Source organism: Prosopis cineraria, unplaced genomic scaffold (genome assembly GCF_029017545.1).
Source record: "Prosopis cineraria cultivar Desert tree isolate PC_DT_omini unplaced genomic scaffold, ASM2901754v1 PC4, whole genome shotgun sequence".
NCBI lineage: Eukaryota > Viridiplantae > Streptophyta > Magnoliopsida > Fabales > Fabaceae > Prosopis > Prosopis cineraria.
Genome location: NW_026555335.1, coordinates 2,973,451 through 2,994,246, shown reverse-complemented (window position 1 = coordinate 2,994,246; position 20,796 = coordinate 2,973,451). Strand labels below are relative to the sequence as shown.

The window sequence follows — 20,796 nt, the reverse complement described above, 5'->3', positions numbered from 1 at the left end:
CTTTTTTTAAAAGTGTCCCTATTAATAATGACTTTATATTTATCGTAGGGTATTTAATAGGAATAAATATGAAAAGATAAGATTAATTAAAAAGTAGGTAATATTTTATTGGGAGGTGAGATTCGATTAAAAATAACTTATGTTTTTAAAAAGGGAGAGTAAAATTTAAATACAATACAATACATAAATTTAAATTTAATATATAAATATTTAAAATATATAAACATATTTAAACAAGTTAGTCTTGTAGGTTTATAAGCTAAGCTTTAAAAATTCAAACCTACCTGTTTAGGTATATAAGCCTTAGACCTAATATATTTATAAATAAACTAAGCTGTAAGTCCTTTAATGGGAGCATGGCCTACTTCCACCCTTATTCATATTGAACCCTCTACCTTTTCCTTAGGGTGTATTTGATTGGGGGGAGGGGTGGGCAAATTTTTAAAATTTTCCCTCCCTCCAAATTGGGGGGGAGCTCCCCTCCCCCTCCCTTCCCTCCTCTTCCCTCACCTCCCCTTCTCTCTCGTTAAATCAAACAGGCCCTTACAGGGAAGTTGACATGCTATTAAATTACAAGGCAATCAACCCTATTTTCTCTAGATACTCATTATTATAAAGTATTTTTAATTAATTTATATCCTAATAAGATGGTTAATTAATGAAATTTAAAATTGCACATGCTTCCCATATTTACACTTATTTAATAATATGTATCAATTAAAAAATCATATCCACTCACCCATTGATTAAGGATATTTAAAAAAATAATTACATATTGAAAAACTCAAAAAACCTTAATTTTTTAAAGATGACACTTTATTTAAAAAAAAATCTTATGATGCTAAATAGATAGTGCAAGTCGTATCATTAATTTTTTTTAACAAGCTTTTTACCCCAATAAATGTTCTTGAAAGAAAATTTGTTACTAACACATGGGAAAATAAAATCAACAATCCCTATAATTTTATTAAATTTTACTTTTAATCCTTATAATTTTTTTAAAATTCTCGGTCTCTTTAGTTTTAGAAAAATAGGTGATGTTTTTTTTTCAAGTCCCAATAATTTTAATTTTTTAATATTTTTATTCCTTATAAGGATATTAAAAATATTGAAAAAAATTACATGGATTAAAAACAAAATCTAAAAAAAAAGAATAGGGACTAAAAATTATATTTTCCTTTCATATATATATATAAAGGTATAGTCAAAAACTTATAATTTTTAAACATGATTAATAAATTTTATGTTCTTTCTTGACTTGAATTAAACATGTTGATAGTTATTTATAAAGGGTTAAAATTTAATTTCACCCTTGTATTTATTTTTTAGAAGCAATGGCCATCCTATATTCTTAAGTAGGACAATTGCATCCTTGAATTATTTTTTCAAAGATCAAAAAACTCTTCTGTTAGTCAATTGTTAATTTTTTTTATTTTCTATTGACATGATATGTGTGTGGGGGCTTACACACAATGACATATAAAACTATGATCATGTTCTTAGATATTAATATGCACCTAAACTCTTTTTTAAGAGTGCAAGGTACCATAAAGTATTTTTTTTAAAAGCACTAAAAACTCTAAAATCTTATTAAAATAAAATTTAAAAAATTGATAAAATATTAAGTACTTTAGTATTTAGTAATTTAAATATTTTTATTTAAAAATTGGCATCACCTAATTAAATATTTTTGATATTTTACAACTTTGTATTTAAAATGAAGGGAATAAACCTTTAAATTATTAAATGGATTTTTTTTCTCATATCTCCATTTTTTTCTTTTTAAGTAATAATTTTGTAGGACATTCATAAAACAAGTGATATCTTTTAAATAAATATTTTTTAGAATATTGTTTATTCTAATTTGTCATATTTCTTATTTTACTTGTAACACTTCAACATACAAAAAGTATTAAATTTGAGTAGTGCAATATTTCAGAGAGACATTGTTAGTTGACCAAAAAATTACAAAAAATGAGCTAAAAATTTAAGAAACTTAACCAATATTAAAAATATATGTTAATTTTAACACGCATAAAAGGCATAATAATTTGGATTTTGTCTCAGATAAGAGATCAAATATCAATATATAAAAAATAAAAAATCATCTTTAAATTTATAAAATGCTAGTTTGAGTTGCTAATATTTAGAAAGTAATTTATAAATTTTTAAAGAGTATTTATAAATAATAATATTTGAATTATTAAATATGAAAATATTTCATATTTTAGCAATATTTATTAAATTTTATTTTAATAATATCTCAAGATACCCAGTGCTTTTAGAAAAAGACTTTAGTTGCCCAGTGCTCTTGGAAAAACATTTTAAAAGCAAATTAGCATCAAATGACATGGTTAGAATTTTATTTGTCACTATAGGTGAGCCCCACGCATATGCCATGTTTTCAAAAAAACAATAAAGTTAACGAGCTACTTAACTAAAGGGTGTTTTTGGGCTTGAAAAAATAGTTCATGAAAAAAATTGTCTCACTTAAAAGTATACGGTGCTTGGTGCTAAAAAAAGAAGTACTAGAGTAAAATTAAATGTTAACTAATTTATAAATGATACCTGGGCAGGGACTATCAAAAACCCAATCAATAGGGGTCAATGTGCAAATTTATATTATAATGGGAGGCCAAAGTTAATTTTAACATTTTTAACATGTAAAAACAATGTAAATTTAACAAAAATTTTGAATGGGAGCACTACTCAATCCTTCAAAATTCTTCGTTGTAATAAATCCTACAGCTTGAATATACTTCACACATATACCCCATTTTTTCCATGTTTGTTAAAGTCCAAAGGGTAGGAACATCCGTAACATTGATCTATGTATGAAGGATACTTTTGAATGAATGTAAATCCTTCCCCATTTTTGAAAAATATATCATAGTATTGATAATGAAATATGAATTTTTTAGAGACATCTTATTACAATAAACGTAGGAATATTGATACTTTCTCTGTTTAAAAATATAAGGTATTTTTAATCGAATTTTACTTCTAATAAAGTAGTTACCTACTTTTTAATTAACCATATCTTTTCATATTTATTCCTATTAAACAAACTACAATAAATATAAAATTATTTATTAATAGGATCACTTTAAAAAAAAGATAATAATTGCACTTCAAAAGACTAAAAATACCTTACATTTTTTAATATTTAACTTCTTAAAAAATAATTTATATTTTTTAACAGAGAAAGTAAGTATTATAGTGACGTAAATCATTACAAGAAGACTTTTTTCCTCTCAAGAGACTTAGAACCCATTTTGTTTTTCATCAATCAAAGGTTGATTTATTAAAAATTTATTTAGCAAAAATCAATTCAATAAAAATCAATTGTAATAATAAAATTTATATTTGAACATAATTTTTTAAAATTCAGCTTAGTAAACTGAAAATTATTTAAATTATATAAGTTGCAATGTACTTTTAAATGTCTAATTACTGAATAGGACATTAATTTTTATTATTTGTAATTTTTGTTATATAAATATTTTATATTAAAACAATTTAAATATAATTACATTTTTCTAATGATTTTAAATACCCCTCATCTTTTTACAAGGCATCTTTGAGAAGGATATTTAATTCTTATCCTAAATATTTAAAAATTATTTAATTATTTATTACAGCTTTTAATATTACCCTTTTTAATATTTTTGTTTTTGTTTTATTTGGCTAATTTTTTTTATTATGACATGTGTTTAAATATGACAGAATACAAAAACTGATAGTATCATGCAACTAGCGTAAATGTACAACAAATAAGGTTTTAAATTTAATTTTATTGGGATGTTAACGATGGAACGAAGGCTAAAGAGTGTCCAAGTGATGAATGACGCAAAAGTTTTGAAGGTTGGAAATGTGTTATCAGTTTGAAAAGCTCCAAGAAATAAAATTAGCTAAATGTACATTTGAGACTAATTTAAATGTGCTTTTAAGAAAGTCACTTTAGATGCAAATTATTATCAGAACAACTTTCTAACATCTTAAAATGCAAATGGACTTTATAAATGTAAAACGTTGGGTTTCCAAACAAGCACTTAAATAAATACAATTGGATTATGCTTTTTCAATAGTAGCTTGTTGTAGTGTCATCTAATTCCCTCCTCTGCTTTTTATATCTTTTTGAAAACTTCTTTATTGTTTTAGACTATCCTTTTAAAAATCAAAGATATGTTATTTTTTTAATCATACAGGCCATTTTTATATTAATCAGGAACATGTTTAAAAAAATCATAATTTAACTCCTTTAAATTATCCTGAACTTTTACTGGTTATTTGCAGCTCATATTATTAAATGAACATGTGAAATAAAAAAATTAATAATTAATAATTTTATATAACAGGTGATTCATCGTTGAAATTAGTTTAACTTTTTTTTCATAAATTAAGTTGAAATTTTAAAAAAATTTGAACCCCCAATAATTAAGTCTTTATTATGGTCCTTAATTGAAATTTTCCAATAATGACAATTTGGCTGTGAAGCGCATTATTTCACGACTAATCATAGTAGTCCTTGTATTAACTACGATCTTATCCATTGCTCCTAACGGTGCTTTTCCAAGTTAATGATCGATATATTTGGCCAAAGAAGAAAAAGTTAACGATCGATATTGTGTCGAGGAAAATGATCTGATAATTAGCTGATTAAATTCCTTCATAGTTGAACAGATTGGATGTGATTAAAACATAGGCTAAATTTGATAACCCACAATAACACGACGCTTCACCTAATGATAGAACCCAACTTACTTTCTACTTCGACTATGAGTAACGGAGTCAGTAACATCTCAATCCACTCAACAAAATGGAAAAATACATCAGTAAATCCCTGTATTTTGATTTTGTGTGTGTGTTTATAGCCTTTAAACTTGATTGCTGAGATGCTGAATTCGCAGACAGATATAAACGGGTTCATCTTCTGTGCTATAGTGCTTATTAAGGTGATAGGATCTGGAACATCCATGTTTTAATTTGGATGGTTTAAATATAAAGTATTTGTTTTATATTTTTAGTTAAATAATAATTTATAGAAATTATAAAAAAATTAATAAATATGTTCATCACTTATTACTGAAAAAAATTAATTCAATGAGGACAAATTCCTTACTAAATGACAAAAAATACAGTCCCTCACTATTCAATTATTGTGTTTACGTCAGTATCAAGACTTATATTTGACCTCTTAAGTCTCAAGCCTTATAATCTTCTTTGTCTTTTTCTTTTTCTTTTTTAATCTAGAGCCTTATAGCCTTCTTATTTGACAATTTAATTGAAATATACCTATAGTCATTGTATAAGAAATTAAATCTATATTATCTAATTATAAACATATATCAAATAATATACTATAGAAATATACATGTATATTTATATTTTATTTTCAATACTTAATATAAAAATTATATTAATATTTATATGACCATTTTTAATAAAATATTATTTTTGTCAAGAAAATGAACTTAGAATAAAGTAAATATTTGACGATTCCATCATACATGATTGTGTTGCGATCCTACATTTGAACTTAATTCTTTCTGGTTAAAGAATTTCTTTCTAATTGCTCTGAAATAATTAGGAGATTCTCTAAAAAAAATACAAGGCTCTATTAAATATAAAATAATTTTATCATGAATGATTTTAATTTTTTAAATTAAAATAATTAAATATATATTGAAAGCCAATTTTTTTGTAATAATTAGCTAAGGATGGAATACCTCCCTAACATTTTTTAATATTTCAATAATTATCACACTATTAGAGAGGAATATTTCTTCACTAGTTTTCTCACTGATTATTTTATTTTAGAAAAGAATTAATAATTCTTCACTATTTTTCTCACTAATTATTTTATTTTAAATATGGATTGATAGTCTCTTGCTATTTATCCAAACTAATTTTAAGCTGAGATATAAAATTAACATACCTTGCTAATTTGAGATTTTAGAGAGAAATAGGCAATTCCTTGTCAAGCCACATTTTTCAAGAAGTGACCAATTTGGTCTAGATTTAATTTGAAAGATTCAAATTTAATATTAAAATTTTATAAAATGGCTATGCAGATTTACTCTGAATATAGTTGATATTTTAAATTTTTAACTTGTAATTTAAAAAAAATAGTTTCTAAAAAGTGCCAGTTATGATATTTTATTTTTTAATTTGGATCTATAAAAATTATTAAAAAATTAAATATTGAATATAGGTTTTTCAGAATACATTTGGATATAAATATATAAAAATTGTAAAAAAAATTCATAATAAATTAAACTCTTCCTATTAAATTCATACCAGACAAAAGATGAAGAGGTTTGTAAAAAATTTTATAATCCTTATTTAATAAATATAAAATAAATTGTAAAATAAATACTATAATCTGAAAGGTTTAGATTTCATTACCTTGATGAGAATATGAAAATGAACTCACGCAACTATATCCAAAAAAGTTGCTTGGGAGCATTGTCCTAAATTAATCTTCTAAAATTGCATTTATTAATTGTGGCCACTCTAATCGTTCTTAAAACTGGGAAATAAATGATAATTGAAAACCTCCTAAGGACATTAATTTTAATTAAATATTATAAAATATTAAAATTTAAATTAAGGATGCATATCTAACTTTATAAAATTGTCCTTCACTAAACACTAAGAGACAGCAGCTTATGTTTGTGTTCTCTATTCTTCTTTTTGGATGCAAAAAAATCTGCTCTCATGTGTGAAAAATCTGGGCCAAAAAATAGTAGAGTGAATAGTAATCTGGATCATCATCTTCTCCCCTCTTGATAATAAGTAATTAAATGCATTGCTCTTTTTATATCTCTCACTCGTGTGCAAAAAATCTACAATTTTCTCTTCTCTATCTTTTCCATATTTTCATCTGTCATGCACGAACTAATTTTTATATCTTTACAGTTTATCTTTTATAGCTAAAAAAAAGTTATTTTCTTAATAATTATATAGATTATACACACACATACACACAATAAATGATTTCTAAGAATGATAGTGTTGAAAAAATTTGAGTGAAAAAATATAACATAGATGTTGAACTTTTCTGTTTTGTAATAAAAAGTGCGTTAATATTAAAAAATGCAACATGAATGTTAAATTGTTGTAGTCATAATTAGGGTTATGAAAATGATAGTTGTGAAGTAATAAATTTAAATATTGCTTCTAGCTGTTTCATGTTTATCTTAATTCTTGTTCCTGTTTCATGTTCATGACAACTATTGGATAAATTTTGGTTAACACTCCACACTTACCGCTTCCCTACTTCGTAGCACACTTTTCCCAAACTCCTTTCATCTAACTCTAGTGAAGGGTCAATGATCGAGTGATCATTGATGATCAAACTTTCAAGGGTTCTCTGACATTGGAAGTTACACCTTCCCAAACTCTACTTCAATTTTAAATCTTTTCTTCCCATATGGCCTCTTCCCTGCTTCTTAATACTCATCGATTATGATATGATTAGGATATATTTAATTATATATTATTAGGATTGGTTGTAAATTAATTAGAAAATAGTTTTATTATTATTAATCATTAATGTGTTATCTTCTATCATCACTATAAATAAGATACTCATATAGATTAACACCCTTCTTTTTTTTTTTTTTACACATGTAGATTATTGGAAGGATGACAAGGACCTTAGAAGAAAATTAATGTAAAATTAAAATTTCTTCAATGCTAAATTTTCTAAATTCAATATTTCTTCAATACTCATAAACTTTTCACGCACGATAGCACATGAGAGTAGATTTTTTGCGTCCAAAAAGAATAAGAACACAAACATAATATGTTATCTTTTAGTGTTTCAGTAAAGGACAATTTGATAAAGTTAGGTATGTTTTTTATCCCAATTGATCCTTAATTGGGATTTTAATATTTTATAATTCTTAATTGAAATTAATGTCCCGAGGGAGCCCTTAATTATCATTTTTCCTAAAACTTTTCTTAGACTCTCATATTCTCACTCATTGAGTGTCTGACAGTGATGAGAAATCTAAGCCATTCAATCCATATCCAATGTATTATATAGCTTGTCATGTCATCCTATATTAAAATAATTTATGAATAATTTGAAATCTAACACACCTAAGGACATATTGTGTGTTTGGTTTTTAATTTGCTAAAAATTTATTTATTGAAAGTTTATTTGATAAAAATTAGTTTAATAAAGGTCAATTGTTGTAATAAAATTTATATTTAGATATTTTTTTTAAAAGTCAATTTGATAAACTGAAAGGTGCTTTAATTATGATAGTAAAATGTACTTTTAAATGTACAATTACTAAAAAAGACATTTATTTATGATAATTTATTATTTTTATTATACACATATAATATATTTGAAATATTTAAAAAATGTGATAAGAGTTTTAAATAACATAAATTTTGATCTATAATGTTAAAAACTTAATCTCTAATTATTCATACTTTTTTAATTTATAATTTTAAAAAATGTGATAAATATTTATAATTTTATTGTGCATTAATGCTAAAATTCACATAATTAATTATTCAATTTATAATGTTAAAAAATTGATATCTAATTATTACTATTTAAAAGATAATTATATTTTTAATGAATTAATTAATTTTTAAATAAAAGAATAAGAGATTAAATTTGAAGTAGCATGATCAAATAATATCTCTCTTTGCAAATATATTTTTCAAAAGTTATTGGATGGAGCTTTGAATTTTCAACATTTGGGCCCATTTTATAAATTCTTTTTCAGAATCTTGTTGCTTTTAAAAAATTATTACAAACAGCTTTTCACATTCTAAAAATAAAAAAGTGCTTTTGGGATTTACCAAACGGTGCCATAGTCACCTGTACACACCTATTTTTTTTTGGAAAAATTATAATCAAAGATTGAGACAATTAATTGTCCCATAAGATGGAATGATTTTAATATTACCTTGCAAGATAAAAAAATTTAAATTGAATTAAAATTTATTATGAAAAATAAAATTATTCCTCATGTGTATATATATTTCCTTAAATTCTTGTTATAAAACATTTTCAATTATTTTACAATTTTTTAAGAAAAATTATTTTTTTTGATATCATAAAAAAGTGATATATACTTTCATTTTTAACTTTGACTGTAAATAATAATACAACTATTTTAAATACTTTTATGCTAATTAACAAGAGATAAAATTAGAAAAAGTAACTTAGTCATTACAAGATGTCTTATATTTTAAACCAAAAATTAGTTCTAAAAGATATCTTATAAATAAGACCAGAGAAAGTATATTCTTTTAACAATAATTTTCCATTTAAAAAAAGTCTCATTCTTTTTTGAACAACAATTAATTTCCTAATTAACAATTTTAAAAAATTAATTTGATGGTGGAGAAAAACAATTATTTGTAATTTAGTGAATAAATTCCATTTTTATTTTGACAACAGTGAATTCTCTTATTAACAACTCCAAAAATTAACTTGGATGATGGAGAGGAATAAATGTTATAATTTAATAAATAAGTTCCCATTAAAAAAAAATAAGTCCTATTTTCATTCCTACAACAATCAATTGTTTCGCTAACAACTACAAAATATTAACTTAGTAGAAATAAATTGTTGTAATTTGGTGAACAAGTCTCCATTAAAAAAAAAAAATTCTCATTTCTATTTTAAGAACATTCAATTCCCCCATCATAAGGTATATACATTAGGGGTAATTTTATCTTTTTATAAAAAAATTTAATTGTATTTAGACCTTTAATTCTACAAAGTAATATCAGAATTAGTTAGTTATGTAGCAAAATTAATTGCCTCCAGTGACCCTTATGGTTATTCCCTTTTAGAATCAGAGCTCGAATAGAACTAGAATGAATTCCACATATTGCACCGGTTTAATTTAAAAAAAATTATAAAAATAATATAAATAACAACATTTATAAAATTCTAATTTAAGTAATAATACTTTCTTGGCAGAAATTAATTGAGTTTAATGATACCCGAATTTAATATAATAGTATTGAATGTCAGTAATTAAGTTGTATAAGAAAAAAAAAAATGTTTGACTTTGCCTGGTTTGATTTTCTGTTTTTAACTAGTTCCCGTATTTATCAGCGCTCCTATAATCATGTTTCATAGTAAAATATATTGTCTTGAGAGGGGAAAAAAAGGAGAATATCACTTAAGAAAATTATTTATAAACACGTACTAATATAAAATAAATTATTATTAAAATAAAAACGTGATTTATTTTTTATAAATTAAAATTTTTGTTATTTTTTATTTATGAATACTTTATTTAAATAATCTTTAAACGTGATTTTTAAAAAATGGTTAACAAGAATGAAATTTGCAAACTTGGACCTTGATAACTCTACCAGTATGTAGGTCCCGTTTAATTTCTTGCCAAAAAGAATAACAAATACTTAGGCCTTGTATGGAACTAGATTATTAAGGCGGTCATCTAAAATTTGAAAAATTGTTTACTTATATCCTATATAATCAATTAATTTTTTTTTGCTAAGCATTAATATTAATTATATTTTTATCAAAATTTTAATACTTGCTCATATACTATATAATTAGTTATTAATTTTTTATTGAGCATTAGGCCTCTTAAATAGTTTAAAATTTATTTTGCAATTCAAAAAGCTATAAATTAAAATTTATGGTATGGAGATAGATGAATAATAATACACTAAATTTCTTAAATAATTTTGTCTTAAGTCTCAAATTTCCTTCACACACGGCAAAATTATTATTATTATTTTGGTTTTTGCATGGCACATCTTTAAAAAGTTTAGAAAATGAGTAAGCTTGGCCCATATAGGCTCGGTCTTTGTGGGCTTGAGCCCATAAGGGCCATGTCCTTAAGCTCAATTTTTTAAAAATTATTTAATTTTTAAAATTTAACTTTTATTCAAAAGGTTTAGGATAGGACTCATAAGCCCTTTTATTATTATTATTTTTATTTTTTAAATTAAAAATTTTAATTAGAAAATTTCATATATTTTTAAAATATAAGTTATAATATTCAAAATTAAAAATAAATAATAGAAAATCAAATCTTAAAGTATAAACATATATTTTAAAGTTTAGATTCAATTTAAAAAATAAAAATATTTTTTTACAGTTAAAATGAAAAAAGGCCTACAAAAACTGCATGAGTCCAAGCTCATTTTTTTAGAACCTATTAAGATTAGGTTTCAAAGCCTGATTTTTCTAAACAATAATATTTTTAAGTCTGAACTTTTATAAAAATAAGTTTAAATGGGCGGCCCATCAAGCCAGCCATTATTCCTAACTCTAATCTTTAATTTGAGTTGTTCCAGTATTATTAATCCAGATGCCTTGTACATATGGGGTGTTTTCCTTTAGGTTCCTAATATCTCTTCCTTTTTAAAATCTGAAAAGCAACCAACATTATATATAAATATGAAAGAAATACGCGAGAAGCTAAGTTATGTACAGCGGACCAATTTTACAAGTGAATACCACATCTGATACTCCATCCACTCCTAAATATAGGTCCCCGATAATTGCCTCACCGAGATTAAAAAATAGTAAAAGATATTAAAATTATTAAATTTGAAAAAAATTCCAAAAATGGCCGTAAATAATTAGCTTAAATATATTCTCTTACTCGCCCACTATCGATGAAAATACTTAACTGGATAACGGAGGGTTTGTGGAAGAAATTAACTAATCCTCTGAACTTTTAGATCAACTCAACCCTATCTCATATGCAGATATGCTCATACATATATATATGATTTGAGTAAAAAATACTACAAGTCCGCGCACAAATCACCCGTAATATGAGCAGCCAATTCCATTGCGGGCACAAGAAATAAATAACAGCAATAAAGCTTTTGACAAATTTTTTAAAATGAACTTTCGTGTTGGCCTGGGAATTAATCAAGGGTGACTAATAACGTATTGATGCAACACAGAAAGATATAAAAAGGGCAATTACTAGCTAGTCATCGTGGAGTAGAGTTGAAGACTTTGACCAAAGCACAAAAGATCAAAAGATGCATGACAATTTATCTGCTTTTTTGTCTCTGATTTGAGCGCTTTCTCAGCACCTAAACAAGAAGCAAGTCAATAACAACTTCACTCTCTTCCTCAGTGGTCGCTAAAATATTACTAAATCAAACCAGAATCCCACAGATTCAAGTGAATGATTCCAAATTAAAATTAAACTTGCTCTATCATGATATGTTCAACTCGCCTCACTTTTCCCCCCTAATTAATTAGTTAGTGACATCTACAAATCCGGCGTCACGCGAACGATCATTAAGAATCAAGATAACTATTCGAAAAAGGAATGTGCAAAATCAATCGAACAGAATATTATGATCACATTTTCACGATTCCATTGATTGTTTCTTGAAGTTTAATCAAAGGTGGTGCATTTATCCTCAGTCTAATATGTCTTGCTGTTATATGTGAAGGCGATAATTGAGCTGCTTCTTGTTTGCCTTAAATATTCTAGTGCAAAAATATTTGAATTTCTTTATATTTTTAGCAATACCGAAGGTGCAGAGCAATTTTTTGTTGTAAGAACTTTTTTTAATATTAAAAGCAGTATCCTCCTCCACTGGACCACTGCTGACATAGAGATTAATTATTTTTTCTCAGAGAGGAATGCGAAGTACGTAAATCTCTCCTGAACAGTACTTTTTTAAACATGCAATAATAACTAAGAATTGACTCCTAGATATTTGTTTAAAGAAAAAAGCAGCTCTTATTGGCGCCAAGACAATTCTGCATGATTTGCTTAGGGGATGGTTGGTCTTGTTATAAATTAATGAAGAACTTTGCACGCAGGATAACGTTGCATAATTTTAAAATAACTCAATTCATCTCACCGAGGCCTCACAAGACAAATGTTAAGACACCACAATATTCCATGATCACAAATCGCAACGAATGCTAAAACGGGCGCACGCAATCTTGTGAATTCTATTCAAGTGTACAGACCCACCCTACCTGTGTGTGTATTGTTCTAGGAATTGAAGTTAAGCAATACTATAGATTATAACTCACTAATTAAAAAGAAAAAACAGCGATAACTAATACTCCCTCCGTCCCTAATATCCGGCACGTCTAAAGTAGCGTGCGTTTAATAAGTCAGACTAACCCTGTTTGATTGGGGACATGAGAGGCAAACAAGGGAGAGGGAAAATTTAATGAATTTAATTTTTTTAAAAAATAGATAAATGAGATTATATTCTTCGCTTCTTTTTTTTTTTTAATAAAATCAAAATCGTTAAAATCTTTCTTCGCATTCCCTCGGACTAAATAGACAAGAGGAGGAAGAGACTCTTGAATCTTGAGGGTCTGCATGTTCTGCACTCTTGATAAAAGTTTCCAGGCTTTGAGCTCGTGAACATAGCCTTCAAACCAGCTTTTCTTTTTGGAGCGTTTGAAATCTTTTAGCCATTTGTCAGCTTTTTAGACATTAGCGTGCGTGCGGGTGATGGAGACAGTGGTGGCTAGCTTGAAAAGCACGTACGAGCACACACAGACACTTTGTACATATTGAGGGATTTTATGAAAAACCAGCGCAATAACGTAACTCTGGCGGGGCTGTCCTCCAACTCCAAAGTGTCGTCCACTCAACCCTGTCCGTAGCCATGCCACCACACCCATCCATGTTACTGCTGTTCAGGTCAACTTCACCTCAACTGAATGAACGGACGTTATTACATTCAAACCTTTCATTTCTATGTCCTTTTGGAATAGTTATCTTTTTAAATAATTTAAAGATCTTTTAATGAATCAGAGACGGATCATTTGTGGGAAGAATTTATTACAGGATTAAGAGTAATTTTTTAATTCATGAACTCTATACAAAAAAGTTACAAATATTTTTAAATTTAATTATTAAACTTTACAAATCTCTTTTATCACTATCCTGCCGTTTTTCCATCGTTAGTAGCCTCTGTATTATATTTTTTAATTTTTATAAAATATTTAAATTGAGGTACAAAAAAAACCTTTAACCTAATAAAAAATATTAAAAATAATGAGATTTATTAACAACTATTGGACATTAATTATTTTTAACATTAGAGTAACAACAGAACAAATATTTAAAATAAAAGTACAAATTAATTTATAATTAAATTTAGAAATATTTATAATTTTTTATACACAGTTTTAAAGACAAAAATGATCCCCGACTCATTTATTATAAATGCAACAAGCATATCATTAGTCTACTGCAAATTATTTCAGTGATGGAGAAATTCTTTTACAAAAATCTGTCACCATCCTCTCTGGAAAAATACAAAGTCCACATGTGTGATGGATTTGAAGATACGAGAACAGAACCATGATTGAAATTGGACGCGGGTGCGCATTCACATTTCCACACACTCCCATTAAGAAGCTAGTAAGTCAGTGGCAGTAGACTTGTAGCTTGGAGGCTAAGAAAAAAAAATCAAAATACAAAAGGGATCGTACATAAATATGATTATACCTATGGACGATGCCTTCGCTAGCGCATGAACTGATATGTAGAAGGGACGAAACAAATGGCTGAAATATAGACTGCTTTGAAAATAAAGAGAAATGGGAAACGGAAGAAAGAGTGGTCCGTGGTCACGCTCCTACAATTGACAAAGTAGCATAGGCATAGCATTTACTCTTGCGCATGTATCTGTGTTCGTTAACTTTCACTTTAATGAAAATATTATGATTATATATATTAATAGCCTTCTAGAAATATAATTTATTTAATTTTATAAGTTATTAATTAATGAAATTATTTTATTTTAAATTAAAATCTTTAAATTATTCCTAAAAAATAAGAGAGAGGAAGATAAAAATTAATATTATATTATTTATTTATTTTTTATGTTTTACTTGAAGGTTATGTTACTAGTTTTATTTATTTTTATTTTTTTATATTTTATTGTATTAGTATTAATAAAGTTAATAAAAATAATTTATAAATAAAATCAGGTGAGCGCAATTCAAAGAATGTGACGGAGGAGAAAGAAAATGCAAGAACTAATGAATGCAGTGACGCACTAATCACGGGAGGGACATGGCCGGGATGCTGACTTCACTCTCAAAAGCTTTTCCCCTGCGTGCTCCGTTTCCCCCCACTCAAATTGACACTTGAAAACATTTCAAGTCCTTTAAATTCAATGCCACACTGCCCCGGTTTACTGTGCATTTCTTTAGTGGATTTTAGGAGCCAAGTGTTTTGTACAATCCATAATCTTATTTATAATCTCGGAACCATCTATTATCCCTTTCACTGGCGTAAAACTCCACATTTTTTCTTCATAACAACAAATCATTGCACATTCATATATGGAGAGACTTATATAATGGTTTTTATACAAAAAATGTATGCCAGTTTTAAAAGAAAAGCAAAAGTTTATCTATATATATATTGGTAATAAAATGACGAAGAATTGCACGAATGCTGAAGAAATAAAATGCAGTATGGAAAAAATGCTACTGGGGATGGTCAACGCTGGTTGAATTGGAGCACGTAAAGAATCATGACAAGGATTTAAAAAAAAAAAAAATGGAGCACTCTGACAATCACTGGCTGGGCGTAACACCACTATGTGTCTGGCGTTCATCATTGCTCACTCTCAATAATGTACAAACAATTCATATCCCTATTTCAGTTGTGGTATTTAGTGTTTTAATACTTTATACTCTCAATTTTTATTTATACATCATTTCTAATATTTTTATTAAAATAAAAAAAATCTTAACTTTCATTAATTTATTTTCATTAATTTTATATAAAAATTTAATGAGCCTTTAACTTTATTTTTATTAAATATACACAATTTAAGATGAAAATACTTTAACGTTTAACAACATTTGATAAAGATTAAAAAACTATAAAAGTAAACACAATATTCATCAAAGCACTACAATAAATACTCTCCCTATTCCATAGAAAGTTATTTTATTTCTTTCCCAGAAACATGAATTAAATTTGAGATGCTTTCACTGACGGCTCTTAGAACACAAATTTATATATAGGACCTAACAGAATATGAAAATGCACTGCAGATCTAATGATTTTTCTTGCAAATTTTGTTTTGGATGAAAAGATGTATCTATCCTCCTTTCAATATGATATGTTTTACACAATATTTATGAATTCACAACACGTCTAGTAAATATTAATTTAAAATATGTTGTTTCAATGAACATATGTTGTTCATTATAAATTTTATATTATATAAATGTTGCAAGTCTACATGTTCATTGTGTTAAAAATTGATTGATATTATATCATACATTCATGAATATTATGTGATTCATTCTTTATTTGTTAGTAAATTTTAGTATTTTATTTTGAATTAAATTATATTCATTAAATATATTGTGTATTTATGATTATTGTATTGAAAATTCATGTTGTACATGAAAGGACATTCTGTCGGGATAAAGACAAATGAAGATTTTTATCCAACACAAAAAAAAAAAGGAAAGGTGCCCGGGCCTGTAGTTGTTTTCATATATTATTGAATACTAAATATAAATATTTTTATTTTGAAAGCCTTAAGTGAAATTTTCCGCTATAATACTTATGTTGTGGAATAGAGGGAGATAGAGACAGGGGGGCGTAGTAGTTGGATAGAGTATAGACAGATAGATTTGTGATGTCGTGGTTGGGCTACGTCTATCTTGATCACGTTACATGATGAGGATGGCATCCACGGCCATCACGAGGCATCCACGTGACCCCGCCATTCGATTCTCAACGACAACCACGCCGTCCAATTACCACCCTTTTGCGCTCCCTCCACAGTCAATCCCCTTTCTTATTAATCTCTCTATTACCTTTTTTTTTTTAATATAAAGCCATGAGAAATTCGTGCGAGAGACCAATGTCCTATCATATCTATAATTATGAGACTATTATATTTGAAGGACGGATTATTGAAAATACAAATATTAAAGTTATGATAGGGCATCATATGAATAAGAAGATCAATACATTTATTAATTTATATATATATATATATATATATATATATGATTAAAAGTAATTATTCAGTTTCTCATAATAAAATCCTTGATATTTTTTATAATTATAGAGAAAAGGTGATTATCATAATACATATTATTGATAAGCAATAAAACCTTTAAGAAATCAGAGTGAATGTTAATCTTAAACAAATTTTCATTCTAACAAAGTTTAAGACTTTTCAAAATTCTTAAGAGTTCTGCTGCAATTCTTGAATAGTATTTAAAATTTTTGACAAAACTTTTAATTTAATTTCCTTTATCATCTCTAATAATATTCTCATAAGCAGTAGCACTATTATCATCTCTAATAATATTCTCATAAGCAGTAGCACTATTATCCATTTAACCTCATACATGTTGCCTTCTTTGTTCAAGCAATTGACCTTAGATTGAAGCTTAAAATCATTGATAATTTACTGAACACAAGAGAAGGAATGTTACTTTTAAGAATATTAATTTTAGAATGGATCTTCTTATATCTAACTTTTCACATATTTAACACGCTTGGACAAGAGTCTCTGCTAGAGAATTTTTCTTATGGTCAAACTGCCTGCTTCATTCTTGACGGTCTCTAATACTTTTACATCGCTACTTTTTTTATTTGCGTCTGATAATAGTAGAGGTTTAATTAATGGCATCATGGCAAATGCTCTCCTATTATCATCGTCATCGCTGCTAGCATTACCAATGCCACAAAACAGTTACTCCAAAATTACTAGTGCCCGAGACGAGAATGCAGAATGCACTATTTTCTAATCCTCCCATCCCGGGCTGTAACTTTGTGGATCACTACTCGCTAAAGATGCTCTTCCAGTCTCTCTTCTTATTTTGCTTGCATTCCTCCCTTTCTGAGGAATTTAGTGCAGACTGATTGTGTGCTGGGAATTATAATTCCCCCACTAAGTTTCTTAATATAATTTGGGCGTCTTCTACCATAAAAAAAAATTATTATTTCCTTTTTCTCAACATATACAGACATTATCTCCCATGAGGTGTTAGACCTCCCCCGCCGCTCGCTCTCCCACCCAAACCTTGTATGTCATATTTATAGACTACTCATCCGTTTAACTTTCCATTGGAACTTTCCATTGGAAAAACAAAACAAGATTACAAACCCAACATTAAAAAATCTCATCTCCATTTCGTATATTCCTGTCTTCTTCCCCGCGCTCCCAAATCCTTTTGTTTCACATCACGCTGCAGCTCGAAGGGTTCTCGTCGCTGAAATAGTTCGGATAGGGGTCAGGGGGAGGGGGATAAGGGTACGGCGGCGGAGGGTACATGCAGTTCACCGCCGCCGGCGGTGGCGCGTACATCATAGGCTGGTATCTCTCGTTCACCATCGCTCTCTGCTGGTTCATCAGTGCAGCCAAATGCTGCTGTTGCTGCTGCGGCGGCGCTTGGTTGTAAGGGTTTCCTGCCATAACATCCCGACCACCGCCTGGGAAGTATCCTCCGGCGCCGCCATTCATGGAGGCTGCCGGGAGGCCTTGAACGGCGGGGACGCTGCCCATTTGACCCATCGGCATGTTGCCCATCGGCCCCATGGCGATGCTCTTGTTACCATCCCCGCCGCCGCCCATGCTTTGTAAACCTCTGTTCATAGCTTGAACACCTTCCATCTTCCCGTTCTTGCCACCACCGTCACCACCCTTTTTACCTCCATTGTTATTGTTTCCACCACCGCCACCGTTGCTCCCATTTTTCCCACCGTTGTTTTTGTTACCTCCGCCTTGGTTCTGATTATTTCCTCCTCCGCCTTTCTTTCCTCCGTTCCCATTTTGCCGTCATTTCCACCATCCATACCGTGTCCTTGAATTGGCACCGCTCCTCCGCCGCCCCCTTTTTTCCCATTAACTGGTCCCTTCGAATGATTCATCATGTTCATGCCGTTGAGCGTCATCGCAGCGCCGTTTCCCATGGGAGGTTTCATCTTGTTCAGGCGAAGGGGATGTTCGTCCAGTTCATCATCGCTAAACTCGTCGCCATCCAAAGCATCGTCATCATACTCATCGTCGTCGCTGAAATCGGCGTCATCCGGCATGTCCAACTTCAGAGCTTTCTGGTTCTGGTTTAGGTTATGGCCCGGAGGTAGCTTGAATTGAGGGAGTTTCAGATCTTGAAGACCTTGAAGTTGCTGGAGCTGTTGAAGCTGTTGAGGAGTCAGTACTCCGTGCTGCCCTCCACTGCCGCCAACCTTGGGCTGGTTGTTTCCACCTTTCTGGCCCTTGTTTCCACCGCTTTTGCCATTGTCGATTTGCATGTTCTTCAACTGGTTAGCGAGGTGATTCTGGTTCTGGCTGTTGTTCGATTTGGGAGCACCCCAGGGCTCTGCATGCTTCCCTGACTTCGCTAGTTTCTTGATGAGAACCTTAGGGTCCACATTCCCAGTCACCGTCACCTTCCCCTGTTCCGCATCTATCTCCGTCGTAAACACCCCTATCAACAATATTCACACGATTTAAGATTCGGGTAGAAAAACGAGACATTTTCTCAGGCATAATTTCTTTAAGTATACGCCAATGGAGGTACCGTCGATTTTCTGCAAGATTTTCTTCACTTTGTGCTTACACCCATCGCAGTGTATGTTCACTTTGAGGAAAGTTTTCTGCATGCACAAGCAATCCCCAAATCCAAAACAAAACAGACGAAGAAAAGTGGGGAAAATAAATTCATTGTGAGTAAATAAGACTATATAATAGGATAAAGCTTGTTACTTTATCAGAAATGCGCGACAAAACAGGGCAGAGAAACTAAAATTACGAAACAGAAAAGCTTCAGAGGCATTGATTGCTGAGATGGCAAAGCAGAGGCCCTGAAAATAGAGAAGCGCAGTAGGCAAAAAAAAAAAAAGTGGGGAAAGAGATAGAGGAAGCACCTGTATCTTCAAGAACTCTTCTTGACTCATGTTTGAATTGAAGCGCTCCCCGAATTGAAGGAATGAGGGAAAAGACGGAAAGGGAGGTAATAGATCTGAGGAAAAAAGGACAGGAAGGAAAGCAGAGAGGACAACCTGCAAGAAGCTAAGCGAGCTTCTTCTTTTTTCTTGCTCTCGGAATATCTGGAAGAGGTTTTCGAACCAAACACAGAGCAAATGACAGATAAGAATGGGCCTTCCTGGCAGAGGTGGGGAGAGAGAGAGAATAGAGGGATTCAGAGATGGTGGGTAGACATTAAAATTAAACCTCTCTGGCTGCTTATGAATTATCGGTTTCAGGGAGGGGGCACAGAGAGAGAGAGAGAGAGGTGCTCTAAGCGTTCCCTCTGGGTTCGTGTTTGGTGCCTTTATTTATTCTGAAACACTTGTACAGGCTTCCCTCTTCGCGATCGATTTGTGACTGACCACTTAACCCTTCCGGCTTGTCAAGGAATTTACCTTTTTATCGCCCATCTTAATATTATTTTATTTTTTAAAATTTAAATGCATCTATTATATCGATTTGATTTTTGACCTCTTTGTTATTCGTATTTGTTAAATTATATATTGTAAATTGTTAAAAATAAATAACGTGAATGAATTCCGTGGGTTCTCAATTCTTAAATTGAGTGAGCAATGGAAGCAATAATCTCTGGAGAAGTTATTGAGAGTTTATATAGAAAATAATAAAGTAATAAAATAGACAGGGGGGAGGGGGACATAGAAGAAGTGATAATAAATACACTTTCATGTTATAAAATAGGATAAAATTTTAAAATTTTATTAATTCTAAACATAAGATAAAGAGGTAAATGGTTAATTATTTTTAACTTTACCCTTACAATATATATGTGTGTGTATTAAAAAAGGGAAA

General features: G+C 29.2%; 1 protein-coding gene across 1 annotated transcript; it reads right to left on the bottom strand.

The window, feature by feature from the left end:
- Positions 1 to 17,932: 17,932 nt before the first annotated feature.
- On the bottom strand, positions 17,933 to 20,314 carry LOC129310099 (heavy metal-associated isoprenylated plant protein 32). Its single transcript, XM_054951950.1, is given in 4 exon segments — positions 17,933 to 18,788; positions 18,791 to 19,444; positions 19,538 to 19,613; positions 19,884 to 20,314. Coding segments are annotated over 4 exon segments (1,356 nt in total). The 5' UTR covers positions 19,914 to 20,314; the 3' UTR covers positions 17,933 to 18,192.
- Between the last annotated feature and the right edge of the window lie 482 nt (positions 20,315 to 20,796).